Source organism: Vipera berus (genome assembly GCF_964194415.1).
Source record: "Vipera berus genome assembly, chromosome: 1".
Lineage (NCBI taxonomy): Eukaryota > Metazoa > Chordata > Lepidosauria > Squamata > Viperidae > Vipera > Vipera berus.
The window spans coordinates 240,374,164-240,388,462 of NC_138202.1; the positions used below are offsets into that span (position 1 = coordinate 240,374,164).

General features: G+C 43.9%; 1 protein-coding gene across 5 annotated transcripts; it reads right to left on the bottom strand.

Annotated features, from left to right (window-relative positions):
* Positions 1-1,927: 1,927 nt before the first annotated feature.
* On the bottom strand, positions 1,928-11,929 carry TENT5A (terminal nucleotidyltransferase 5A). 5 transcript variants are annotated; one of them, XM_081336682.1, is made up of 3 exons: positions 11,251-11,929; positions 8,082-8,668; positions 1,928-6,981 (listed from the first exon to the last, which is right to left on the bottom strand). In XM_081336682.1, the coding sequence occupies exons 2-3, from the start codon at positions 8,529-8,531 to the stop codon at positions 6,202-6,204; spliced, it is 1,230 nt and encodes a 409-aa protein (XP_081192808.1). In that variant the 5' UTR covers positions 8,532-8,668; positions 11,251-11,929; the 3' UTR covers positions 1,928-6,201. The 5 variants fall into 5 exon arrangements, with proteins under 5 accessions (XP_081192808.1, XP_081192810.1, XP_081192807.1 ...); XM_081336684.1 differs by having other exon boundaries at positions 8,082-8,665; positions 11,158-11,929; XM_081336681.1 differs by lacking the exon at positions 11,251-11,929 and adding an exon at positions 9,076-9,258.
* Positions 11,930-14,299: the final 2,370 nt, after the last annotated feature.

Sequence of the window (14,299 nt, forward strand, 5' to 3'; positions counted from 1 at the left end):
GATAACTCATGCTCATCTAGCTCCTAGCATTTGAATGTTAACAACCCAAAATAAAACTTTTTTTTAACAATGGGAGATAATGGCCAGTCTCTAGAATATTTACATGAATCTGTTTCTCATAAATTAACCAAGACTGATGTAGTTATTGGCTATTCCTAATGCCAGAAGCTATCCAAAATTTCAGAGTAAGATTTTTCTCTAGAATTATAAATTAATGTTAAATCTCAAAGCTAGCAGAACAGAGAGCATGGTCTTCCAGGTCCTGGGTGAGGGACTGGAAAGCAGCGTGAAATGGCAAACAGATTGTTTGACTATCCCCTTACCTAATGGATTCACAACCCATCTCCAAACATGCTTTGATCCTTCACTTTGGCCTCATGCCTTCAATTTACAATCCAGATCCTGGGAAGCAAAAGCATGGAGAAGGAGCTTTCCAGTAAGGGGAAAAATTATTTGAAAATTCTGGGTGATTTCCCCCCCCCCCGTTTTAAAAATATATTTCCATAAGCATGTACAATATCCATGAGAGTTATTCCAAGGCACATTCTTAAAGAAAGATACTTAGCACTACTGCTAATATGGAGAAACATAAGTTTCCAAAGTCGTTCCCTTTCTGAAGGGAATGCTGGGTGTAGCTTGGGAGGAAGCTCTCAGCAACCTGACTACAGTTCCCAGGATTCTCTGGGCACTGGCATGTCATAAATCAGATGCACCTTTGTGATGCCAGTGGGCCTTGATGGATTTTCAGTGCATAAACAAAAAATAATCTTATTATGCTGGTTATGTGAACAGTACAAATGCTTTACTAGAAAACTGAAGTTTTAAGTATTTCTCTGGGTGCTCTCAAATGTTAAGATCTCCCCCTTTCTTTCCCTGAAAACATATATCCTATTTCTGCTTCATAAAGCAGGCATCATACTTCCATGTTTCTCAGCCATTTTCTTATTCTTTTTTACAATCTATTAATTTAGTAATAAATTCAGTCTTGTCATTGTGCTTTCATCACATAGAGGCCTTATGGCTGGAAAAATAATTAGTGCTTTTATTTATGACAAAGTTTATTTGGTACCTAACATGCTTATAAAAATCATACAACTTTTCCACAATTTTCCCTAATAGTTAATTTTTACTTATTTTTATGTTCTTGAAATTCAGACTTTTATGCATTTTTATTTGCTTTGTTAGAAAGCAAATACAAAGAAAGTGCAAAGTTTAAAATCACTGCAGGTGTCAGTACATGAATGTGTTCCAATCTCTGTAGTTTTGGGGAAAGAAAAATGTATAAACTTATTTTCCTTTATCGTATATTTAAAATTAAGACTTACATTGAAGTGGCTATGCAACTGTTCCATGAAGCTTATATGTCAAGATGCTTCTCACTGAAATATTTTATTCTCTGTAAATGTGCATCTCTGGTTTACAGTTTTTTTCGTGGAAGAGGCATTTGGTTAAGAAGACACACCTTGATTTAGATAATCCCTTTTATCCCAGTATCAAATGACAGGCAAATGGATAGGTTTTGCTGTCATCCTCATTTGAGATTGGAAGTTGAGTGAAAAGGCATGTTTTCATGACTAATCCAGTTCTCCACCTTGGTACCCTCAGGATGGGTTGATATCACAATGTTAATTCCCAACTAGTATGGATATTGCAAGTCAAACACACCTGGCCACTGGATTGGAGAAAACTGGCATATGCATTTCCATGAAAAATTCAGTTCAAAAAGTGCTTGCAAAAGTCATGCTGGAAGAAAGCCAAGGCTTTTTCCCATGCTGCATAGCATCTTTAATGGCATTTTTCAGTAAGCCAAACTACTCTTAAGGCCATGCTATAAAGTAAAACCCCTTTTTTGACAATTCAACAGCAGAACTCAACCGACAATGGATTTCAAAATAGTTTTTGACATTGGAAAGATCAGACACAGATAAATAGAAAAAATAACATTTTTATTTACAAATATTCCAAATATTGGATGCTGTAAACAAAATTCACAATCTGTTTCCTCTAGCCCAGAAGCAAATGCTTTTGTTATTTAAAAGGGTCTGTTTTCCAGCCTTTACTTGGTTCAACCTCCCACCAAACCCAGAGTCAACAAATTCCCATAGCAGGAGGAATAGTTGGATGTAACAGGATGCGTTGCTGAAGACTACAAGCTCAGAATTCTATAGAATTTGGGAGAATGGAATTGACTTCAAGGGCTTTCAGTGCCATGTACAGCCCATTGTAGAATGCGTAGGCTTTCCAAAGTTTAAGTAGTTGTAATCATAGCAAACAGCAAAACTTATACATTGACATTTGATTTTTTTCCCATTGCAATGGAAACTGGAAAGACATCCGAAAACAAATTAAACAAAATAAAAAGAAAAAAAAAGAAAAAAAGTGCTGAATATGTCATTAGATATATTTCCTTCTCTGTCTCTTTTCCTTTACACAATTTTAAACTCCACAAACTGTTTTAAAGCTTTCTCTGAATGAATAAGAGCCCTCAATAATATAACTTGCATATAAAGCATTTTACAATAGGCATTTTTATAAGGTGTGCATGAAACTTTGTGCAATACCTAGCAGCAAGTAAGTTCTAAAGCCTTTGAATAAAATGAGTTATGAAAACAATAATCCTGCTGGCATTTTTTATTGTCACTTAATTTTTGCTTGTTTCCTTTCAAAGAATTTGTTTCATGTGTGCATATCGCAGATTATATACAGTACAATTTCACTGAACAACTTGGGACTGGAAGTAACACTTCCAATCATTTGAGATCCACACAACAGATATGGGAAAATGAGATTTTCAAAATATGCACTACTAAAATTATTCTTTTAAAATTCAATAGAATACAAAACCTTACATTCTCTCTTTCTCTTTCCAGCCACTGTTGAAGTAGAACAAATTTAGATCTTCCATGATTCAAGAGATAATTCACTGGAACCCCAATCAATTTAGCTATAAATGAGATGTCTTAAATTAAGCACTGCAACAACTTTTAAAATCTACTGAAGAAATAGTACAGGATCTTAAGCAGTATTAAGCATTTTCTCCTCAAACTATTAGTCCATCAAAATTGAAAAAGGAAGATAGATATTGCCAAACCCTAGCCAGAGCTAAGTATGTGCCCACAAAAATTTAATGATTTGGAAAATACAGATTTTAAGTTGTTTGGCCAGCAGTCAGTAGCATCAGACACTTTCTACTAAAAGCCCCCACCAATTACAACCCCCCCATCCCAATATAAATGTGTGGACATGCCTGTAGCCTAATGAAAATTACCGAGCACTTGAAGGAAAAAAATAATTGCCAGGATTTTACCACCCCCATTTGCTGTAAACAGCAACTAAAATCTGAACTATGGAATATGGTACAGTGTGTTGGCCAGGAGACCTATAATGCCTGGACTAATAATTATTTCTTAAAAATGGAAAAACTACTCCAAAGGAAAATATGCAATATATTAACAGCTTTTTATGGCCGAGGTCCTGCCAGTGATCCCCAGCCCCTTAAAAGAGTGGATATGACTCTCTCTTTTTTGCAGCAAAGTCACTGCGGTAAGGAAAAGATAAAACCACATTACCAGCTGATCCCATTTCCCCAGCCTTCAGCTCAGTTTCCACTAGGAAGAGCTTGCAGAGTTGCAGAAGGCTCCCTGGTCTGTTTCCCCCCCCACACACACACACACACTTCCTACCGTCCACTCCACATAAATTGGATTGGAATCTTTCATTATTCTGTTCTGGATGGTCATAGGAATTAAAGACAGACAATAAGTCTGATTTTTATCAAATGTTTACCTCTCTTTTCATTCACCACAGATGAGAGTGGGTTAACAAATGCGAGCATTGTTTTATAACTAAGCCCACTAATTGAAATAAGCTTTTTAAAAAAAAAATCATACCTATCAGGCATCAGAAAAAGCCAAGGCAAGCAGAAAGTGCTTTCAAGACAGAACAAAATATGGTTTCCCCACAGGATTCACAGAGAGGACAAACTTTGAGAACCGTAAACACATGGGGATCCTATTCGACTAACACAAAATTATTGCAGATTTGGGGAAATCTTTCGTAATTTAAAAACTACTAAGAGAAAAATAGATTGCCAGTAGCTTTCCAGGGGCCAAGGATAGATGGTCTGATTAGCAACTTACTAATCCTTACATTATAAATATGTCATCTTGTTTTATCGCTGATAAGGATGCATCTAAATAACATTTGATTCTATATGTGTTGGAGGCCTTCCTCCATCAGTACTGGAAATGTCACACCATTAAAAATGGGGGGGGGAAGCAGACAGGCCAGGCTCCAACACAATTTGTAAAGCATCGGAGCCTTAAATCCACACATACGTTCCTTAATTAATTATCTTAAAGATCTCTTAACTCTGTATTTGAACATTAAAGCTAGATTTCATTTCTTTTTAAAAACCAGTTTGCTGGCAGAAAATACAAACAAACTCAGGACTCTTCTATATGATAACCAACACAAAGGGGATGGAAGAACATGCAGTAGATTGATTCTTTGAGAAAGTAAAAAACGATTCCCTTTAAATAAGTCACAATATTAAGCTGCAAAATAGAGGGTGGCAGTCAAATCAAAGATGTTTGATAGTGTATGTATGCGTTTGCAGACACATACACACACACACAAACGTGCAACACAAATGGTTCATTTCACATTTACTAAGTTATAGTGGTCGTGGAATGCACAGTGCATTCTGCTTGCTTTTCAAAAGAAATATTAATCATAAGTATTTAAATCACCAAGTAAAACAATATTTGGGAATGAGGGGAGCCATCTCTTTGAGCCACATTCCAGTTGGTGTATTACTCCACCAGTGAGATATGTAGTCAAGGAATTTCTAAGCCACATTATATTAAGGTACAATAATTTAGAGTTAAGAAGTTTTGTCCAATTACAAAACCTTATGGCTCACAAATAGGCCAATTAATTACTTTTATCATTCGATTCCTGTTTTGTCAAGATTTTTCTGATATGGGAATCTCTGCAAAGTGTCTCACAATCATTATATCCTGTTGCAGGCTGGAACACACACACATTTAAAACATTCCTTAACATTGCTACATTTCCCTACCATTTTTAAAACATGTGAATATATACATATAACGTTATACACACGCACACACACAAAACAATAAACATACACATCGTGTACCAAAGATTGCAGAACTCCAACAATATAACCTTTATATAGGTATTTGCAAGGAAAATCCTCCACCATTTATTCACAAGCTTATTTTTTTTTTAAGTTTCTTGTGTCCCTGATAAAAAAAACAAAATGCAAGATTAAACCACAAAACTATATTTTTCTCACTTCAAATTCTCTGAAGGAATCAGGCACTTTTGTTTAAAGTTTGTGTATACAAATATATATATATATATATATTTCATAATCTACCATATCCCGTCTTTACTAGAATTTATCTTTGGTCCTAAAGCATATGAAGCTTGCTACAGCTGGTTTTCTTGCTTTCCACATTTTTTTTAAAAAAATGTGAAGCATGCACACAGCTGGAAATAATGAAATTTGCCATAATCCTTCCCATCCCCACCCTTCTTTCAGCCTCCATCTCTCCTTTTCTTTTTTTGAGCAAGCAATTTCTCTTAAAGCATTCTATTCAAGCAAGCTATACATTCTGTGGCAACCCTCACTGGGCAGCATAATGCATGCTCCAAAGAGAGAATTCCAAAATACACCTTATTCCAACATAACTGTATATTTCTGCATCTAACTTTTAATTCCTGAAAGCATATTTAGCTTTTTTTTCTTTTTTTTTTTGCTTCTTCTTCTTAAGGTTCCTTTTTTGATTTCAAGATATTTTTTTCAGGGGGGGAAAAAATCAAGACACTTTCCCAACTTTCGCTCTGCCATAGCTATGGGAGCAAGCATTGCCAACCCATATTGTCATCCACCATTTCTCCTAGGTTTATTTCAAGGCGATCTAGTTGCTCTTCAAGACAGGTTGCATACTCTGGGGTGGAATCCAATAGCTTTTGGTTCTTTTCTAAGTCATGCTCAGTTAACACCAGAGAGAAGAACCAGAAGAACTTTCCTCCAGCAAAAAAAAAAGAAAAAGAAAAGAGCAAATCACGTTGCACTAAAAAAACCTCCCACTTTTAAAAGAGGAGAACCACCTTCCCCCTTTATTTGCTTGCTGGAAAAAGACATTCCCCAAGTCTTATTAAAACTGGCTAGTTACAGGGCAACCAAGTAGAATAAGTGTGCTGCTGACAGGGGAACATGGGCTGAACCTGGGCAATATAGTAATTGCTGAAGTTAGCATCAGCTACATAAGGGGCTGGCTGGTAGTAGCAAGTGACATTGGCCACGTTGGGGATGATATTTTGCTCAGCCAGCACCCGGATGGCCAGCATGGTGATAAGATTTAAAGTCTGTCGCCTCTCGTGTCCCATCAGGCACACTGTGCTCTCATTCACCACCCCATGAAGGGTCATGAGATAGTCATACTTGCGGTCCTCGAGTCCCACAAAGTGGTTCTGCAAGTAAGACTCCAGCTTGCGCTGCTGTTCTCCAATGTCTGAGAAATCAATAAAAAACCTTGAGCACATATATCTCTGGAGGGACTTAATTTCAGATTCGGAGGCAGCCCTGAAGCCTCTCACTAGGAGGTTGCAGTATTTAAGGAGACCACCTCCCCTGATCTCTTCTGGATTTCTAGTTGCAATCGTCTTGTTACAAAGGTGATCAAAGGCTTCTTGGAAATCCCCATAGACGCTCTCCCCAATTATAGTCGGGTGAAAAGTTTCGGCCATTGGATTTTCAGAACATTCATAAAAAAGGAGGAGAGAGTCCAGCTTGATCTGAAAAGAATCTACACTGAACTCAAACTGCCTCCTCAGAGAGTCCACAAATTTCAGCTCCACATTTTTGCCACTGTTGTTGGATAATGAGATGAGGCTCCATCGATCTGAATCGTTGCAGACTTTCACCATTTTCTGTACGTAGGCTTCCTGCAATTTGAAACAAATACCCCCCCCAGAGAGAGAGAGAGAGAGAGAGAGAGAGAGAGAGAAGAAAAGGTCAGGAAATCAGTAGCAGCACTTCCTCTTTTGAACTTTCAATTGCATTTGATCCCAACTTTACCCTGCCATCCCCAGAACTCAGGCATAAGAAAGAGACAATGTGGACAGATTTAGTTATGTGCTCTGTAGACAGGCAGTGGTTAAAGATCAGAGAAAGGTGGGGGAGGGGAAACTCATGCCATGATAAATGCAGGAAAGGGATGTTCTGTGTAAGGGTGTCATTTAGTAGTTTCCTCCAAAGATGTAATAAAAATGCATACAAAGTAAGAACAGTAGAATTATCTTGGAAAATTGTAATTTAATTACGGCAAAAAATAAGGTGGATCACACACTAGTTCTCCTATTTTTATGTCTTTAAAATCAAAAACTGTTTCACCTTTTGGAGAAACTGGAAAATTTTCTAAATACAATTTAAGCTTAAGATAATTCCTGCAGAGTAGTAACTTCAAGATTTTGGATGATCCCCAACTTCTGTTAAAAGGCCATTTGGCTTCAGTGAACCTCTGTTAAATGAGACTAGGGCTCTCAAAATCCTTAACTAAATCCCAGCAGTGTGTTTCCGCAGCCCTGGGGCGGCATGGCTCTCGGCTTCTCTATTCCCTGTCTGAAGGGCAGGCAAACAAACGGAGGAGCAATGTTTCCCTCTAGCGGGGCCCATCCACCACCCAAGGAAGAAAAGAAATAACTAATGAACACAACTTAGCTCACAGAAAAACCAGGGACTCTAAACAAGCCCAGTTTCTTTGGTTTAATTCAGCTTACAGATCAGGGCTATAATTAACGTTTATGGATCTCCCGGCTCTTCCTAAGCAAAGGAGAATTAATAGTTGGGAGGAAGCCTATTAAAAGACGGTGCTGGCAATGAGCATAAGGAAGAGCAGAGCGAATGGATGCGTCTAATCCTCCCTGGAGCCGTCACTGGCATTTTCCAACGCAAACTGAGGTCTCTTTTTTTATTCTAGGCTCACCCTGGTCCCTCTAAAGCAGCCCCACCTGCCGGGACCGAGCGCCCGCTCCCTTTAATTTACCTTCAAGGTGAGCGGCGTGATCTTCTCCTTGTTAACCCCGTCCGGCAAGAAATCCAAGAGGCAGTCCAGGACCACGTCTTTGACTCTCTGGAACTCCGCCTCGCCTTTCAAATCGGCGCAGAAGATGAGGTCCAAGTCCTTGTAGCCCAGGCCGCTATCCTGGTGCAAGACGTGGCTGGCCGCCGAGCCGTTGAGTCGCACATCGCGCACGCCGATGCCTTGCTCCTCCAGGCGGCTCCTCACCACCTTCACGATCTGTCGCGGCTGCATTTCAAGCGTGGGGAAGTTGCCCCGGCCGTGAATCGGGATGGTTTCACTCAGGATACGGTCCAGGCGTTGCACTTGCTCCCAAGTCAGCACATTGCAGCGGCTGTTCTCGCAACTGCCCGCGCAGGGCTCCGGAGGGACCTCGTTCGAGCTGCCGCTAAGACCGTTTTCGTCGTCTGCCATGGTCCAGCTTAAATTATAGGACGGTGTGGAGGTGTGTGTGTGTGTGTGTGTGTGTGTGTGTGTGTGTTTAAACGATACAGGCAGAACTAATGAACAAAGGCACCGTTTCCTTTTCAAGGCGTCTTCTTCCTTCGCTCCTAGCGGGGGTGGGGGAGGAGGAGGAGGAGGAGGGTGAAAGAAATGCAAAAGCAAACTGAATTATAGCTGCGATCCTCAAGCCTGGAGGGTCGCAGTCGCTTTTCTCCGCCCCCTCCCATTCATCGAATTCCCTCGAGTTTTCAACTGCGTTGAGATACGAAGCGTAGCCGCCGCCGCCACCGCCAGCTTGGACTTGACCAGGGGCACAAATATTTTAACCACGCGCGCCCCCCCCCCTCCCCATCTACCGGTATACACACCCGGGCTTTCTCTCGACCACCTGCCGAATGTAGATATGTACGTGTACGTGACCGAGCCGCCTCACTATAAGGGGCGGCGAGGAAGCCCTGAAAGGCTGGCAAGAAAGAGAAGGAGCGACAGGCAAGAGAGACGAGCGTCCACCTACGCGCAGTTGGAGGAGCAGCCCCGTTTGGAGTTATTTATGGAGCCATGTACCGTGGCCCGCGGTCCGTCCACCAGCGAGCCCGTTTCGCTCTTCTCCAGAGAGCTGCTCCGAGCTCGCCCTTCCGTCTCTAGGCTATTTGCTAGTTCTGATCGGAAAACGTTCCCAAGTACTTTTTTATACGGGTTGGTTTTTTTTTCCTGGCTCTTCCGGGGCCCGAATCACTCTCCGCTCCCCACGCCCCTCTCATCTGCATATGGACGCTTCTTCTCTCGCTTTCCGACACGCCCATTGCTCTGCTTAAACAGCTGCTTTTCGCAGAGCTTTTCCTAAAGTTCCTTCCTCCGCCTCTTCCCCCCCCCGCCTCCAATAAAAACTGTCCCCAGTGCAAGGGGAGGAAAGGTGAAAGTCCGAATAGGGGGGATTCTGCTGGAACTTCCTGGAAACAGCTGCTCGGAAAATCTGCCAGCGATGGGGCCGGAGGCGGTGGGAGCTCTAAGGGGAGGAGGGGGGGGGAATCTTTAATCGTCAACCAGGGATCCTCGAAAAGTGGGGGAGGGGTAGGTGGGTGGAGGGTGGTCCTCGGAACCAGCAGCCAAAGCCTGCGAAGATTTTTTTGGGCTCTCCCTGCGGAGAGCGAGCGCGGAGTTGTACAACAGCCAGTCTCGCGGGGGTGGAGGAATGATACTTGTCCCTTCTGAAAGCCCTTCTTAGCCTGAATTTATGCGGTAATTGCTAAAGTTAGCATCGACATCTGCGTTCGGCTGCTCGAAGCAGCAAGGGATCTTGTAATGGCAGAGACAAACCGGCCCCTTACCCAACCGCTAGTCAAATTCCCCCTTCCTATTTATTTATTTATTTGTGAAATTTATTCGCCACCCAGTCTCACGGTATACCTTGACTCGGAGCTGCTTACAAGAGATGTAACTTGGGAAAGAATCGGAGGCTAAACGACATAACGGGGTTGTTTTTTTTAGGTAGACACCAAGAGTAAAATTCTCATGTAGGTTCGTAGGAAAAGGAGGGACTAAGAAAAAAAGGGGGGGGGAACCAAGCTCTCGGTCGTTGCGCACTTGCTACTTTACGTTGTACTGTCTGAACATTTGAGAAAAACCCAGATCAACCGACATCAGCTAGACAAATAGGTAACACACAAATGGGGAGGGGGGGAGGATTGCTCAGCATCCCTCTAGGCACATTTTCCTGTGTGTGTGTGTGTGTGTGTGTGTGTGTGTGTGTTCTCTACACAACTGAAGAAAGAGACATCTTGGGCGAGAGCACTCAAGGAATGTATGAGCTCTCTGATTTGTGATAGATACTCCCAGTCACCCAACTCCAAATTATATTCCGGTGGGCTCCCTGATGGTTAACTGGCAAGAACGGGACGGGGGGGGGGGGAAGTGGTATGCAAGGCGTCTTAGGACAGGCCTCTAGCGACGCAGGGAATAATTAGATCGTAATCCAGACGACAGAAATGTCTGGTGCGGAGCTAAACATAAAAGCAGTTGGAGGGAAGTTGGCTGAAATGTTTCGATTGCTTATTTCTTTTTTTTAAAAAAAGAGTAGCTGTAGGCAGTAGAAAGGGCAATGTAATAATATAAATAATCGGGGTACTATTTACTGGACCGACCTTTCAGTCGGCCAGTGAAATCTGCGTGTCAAACCGCCGGCGCATCTTCTCACAGAGAAAGGATAACCCAATTTAAAACAGTCGCCTCGGCCACCTTCTTGCCCTCCGCATTTATTCTCCGAAAGTAACATTCCTACCCACCCCCGATTTAACAAGTTAGTAGACAGGGCTGAGCGCCAAACAGCAAACGAGGCAAAGAAGTAAGGGACGCCGCTGTATTCAAGTAGGTCACGCAGTTTAAAAAGAGTTTAAATAAACGGCGTAGAATAGAACATTAGGCAAAAGTTGTCCGCTTTAATAGCAACTGTTACCTTTTATTAAAAGATTTTTTTTTTACAAAATCCATAATGTAATCTATTAAGCATTAAGATTACTAAAAAAAAGTTTCCAATTGGCTAATGCATGCACGGGGGGAGGCTGGGGGAGGGAGGGGGGGAGAATAAAATGCAGATAACTCACTTTTTTCCCCCGCTATGTCAAATCTCCAGTACGCAATCATGCAATGGCCTGAACATTAGAGTTAAAGCGCGGCAATCGAAGGACTCTACCTGCGCACAGCCAAATCCTCTTTAAATGTTGATGCGCAGGACTTGAAAGGCATGGCAAGAGAGCAAGGTACGTGGCCGAGGCGTCGTGCACAGATGCAAAGGTGTCTGTCACGCTTCCTAAGGAAAGATGAAGGAGACCATGGGCGATTAAAAAAAAAAAAAGAGGGGGAGGTCAACCCAGCAGCTGGAAGAGCGGTAATAGGAGTGGGCTGCAACGTCACGGGTCCTGACGTTCCAGCAACAGCTGTAGGGCGATTCCAAAGACCTGTGGTGTGCGAAGAGCTTCGCAAAGGTGTCTGTCACGCTTCCTAAGGAAAGATGAAGGAGACCATGGGCGATTAAAAAAAAAAGAGGGGGAGGTCAACCCAGCAGCTGGAAGAGCGGTAATAGGAGTGGGCTGCAACGTCACGGGTCCTGACGTTCCAGCAACAGCTGTAGGGCGATTCCAAAGACCTGTGGTGTGCGAAGAGCTTCGCAAAGGTGTCTCTCACGCTTCCTAAGGAAAGATGAAGGAGACCACGGGCGATTAAAAAAAAAAAGAGGGGGAGGTCAACCCAGCAGCTGGAAGAGCGGTAATAGGAGTGGGCTGCAACGTCACGGGTCCTGACGTTCCAGCAACAGCTGTAGGGCGATTCCAAAGACCTGTGATGTGCGAAGAGCTTCGCCAATCACCGCCGCCTTGGCCGCGATCCTTTTATTTTCCTGCCTTCAGGCTCCCGGAACGTCGAGCCAATTGGAAAGCTGCTCGGGCGAACGTAAGCTTGCCAGATCTGTGTGAATGAGCTTGTGCGCGCGGAGGGCGGGGGGGGGGAGGAGGAGGAGGAGGGGGGGGGAGAGAGAAAGAGAGAGCCCGCCCACGTGCCCACATACGAGGGTTGCTGCTTTAGGGAAGCTCAAAGCTTCCGCGGTTGGAGCCTTCCGCGGCGGGGATCAAGGAAAGCTAGGAAGGCCTTTTCGGTTACTTCCTTTTCCCGAGAGTCCCGATCTTGGATTGGGGAGGAGGGGGATCGCGGTCGGCCAGGCAGACCAATCTGTCCTTCGAAAGCAGGAGGTGTGCCTGTGTTCGCCGAAGGGGGGCGCGATGGCGCGCCGCCAAGTTAAGAAGCGTTGCCTTGAAGGCGTCTTAGCTTCAAGACTCGGCCGGCCAGGTTCTCTCAGCAGCAGCAGCAGCAGCAGCTTATGAACCGCAGGAATTGTGCAATAAACCAACGGTGGCAAATAACATAAATAATATAGATTAATCTTGTGACGGGGGTTCAAAACCTGCCTTGCCCTCCCCTCTCCCCTGTGCGCAGCCGTAAAAAGAGGACGGGGTGTGTGTGTGTGTGCTGGCGGCAGTTGTTGCTCACTGGGGAAAGATTTTCAGGCTCCTGAACCAGGGGGTCTTCAAACTTGGCCCTTTTATGACTGGTGGACTTCAACTCCCAGAATTCCTCAGCCAAGCACGCTGGCTGAGGAATTCTGGGAGTTGAAGTTCACCAGTCATAAAAGGGCCAAGTTTGAAGACCTCTGTGACCTGAACTTTCAGTGGGGCTTTCACACGTTCCTGAACTCAGCTTCGGCACAGAAATAACGCCGGTTTGAATCCGAGTCGCCTTATGTGCCACACACGGGAGAAAGAGAAAGCGATGATTTATTTATTTATTATTTATTTATTTATTATTAAGGCAAGCGGCCGCGTCTGCTGCCCACATCGTGTTAAGCCACGGTTGCTCAAATCACATAGGGACTCCGACGATAAGCCACGGAGTAAAAGCTGTCCAAATAAAGAGTTTTCATTTGGTAAAAATACAAATCAGACGAATGGCGTTTCAGTCCTTTTTAGTACTTTGGAGGGGGCGGACAGCGCCGGACTAACATCCTTCCTTCGGGTGTCTCAAGCCACACGGATGGCTCTTCTTGCTTCCGGATGCCTGCTGACACCAGTACGCTTGCCAGCCCAGTCCAGAAGGGGAGTTTTCCCCCCCTCTTCCCCCCCCCCAACCTTCCAGCGTTACATAAAAGCGAAGGCTTATGCGCTCCACGTCCTCCCGCCTTAGTTTTCACTACCAATCTTGTAAAAAATAATTTATACGTTGTCCAGAAGTTCGGGTACATTGACATGGAATGGGGAAAAAAATCGACAACGTGCCGCTACGCGTGTTCAACTCCCGCGCTTTCCAAGGTAAAAAACAGCCCGTTTCTTCCTTAATGACCGCCTGAAAGCGTCGTGGAAAATGATAAAGGCAATTGAGCACCTTCGGCAACGGCCGCCCCACTCTGTGCTCTCCCTCGCCCCAACGGGCATTGGGGACTCCGGCTCGAAAAGAGTCCTTTTCCGGCAGTTCCTGCTTTCTTCCCTCCCGCTCCCGCCATTTGAAATAATTTACGGTACTTCTTGCAGGAGCCAGATTCGGACTAGTACCTTTAATAGGAGAAGACTGCCTCGGGCAGGGCTGGTGGTTTCTAACAGCCCCTCTCCAAGCTGCTAAGGGGAATTCTCCTAGAGAAGTCGAGTTAACCTGCTGAAGTACAACCAAAAAAAAAAATCTGCCAACCCTCAAAGACGGGTTGAAATTGCCTGGGTCTCTCAATTCCCGTCTCTCGGTCCGATTGCCTCGGACGGCCGAAAGGAAAGTTGGTTCGGGCGCCCCTGCCGGCAATGCGCGCGCCGGAGATTGGCACGCGCTGCGCTCGTTCCGCCCCATTGATTTACTTTTGCCTATGTGCGCCGCTTTGGTACGGGTTATGTGGCAATGCTGTCCCCTACCGGCGAAGAAGCCAAATACAACTTATTAGACTGCCTTCGCCTGCTGGGGGGCTGGAGGTTGTTCTCCCTGAGCTTGGCCTCCTTGGAGTCAGGGCTGGTTTTGCTGCTCAAAAAAAAAACAACAATTCTGCTCCTAAGCGATGTTATCCTTTATTTTTCAACTCATCTAAATGAAGAAAAACTTCAGTTTACCTGAGAATAACCGATCCTAAAGGTAAACGGGGTAGCTGAGAAAAAGATTAAATTTATAAAGTGCCTTAGGATTTTCTTTGAAGAGCCTTCAAAACCACCGCTATCCAT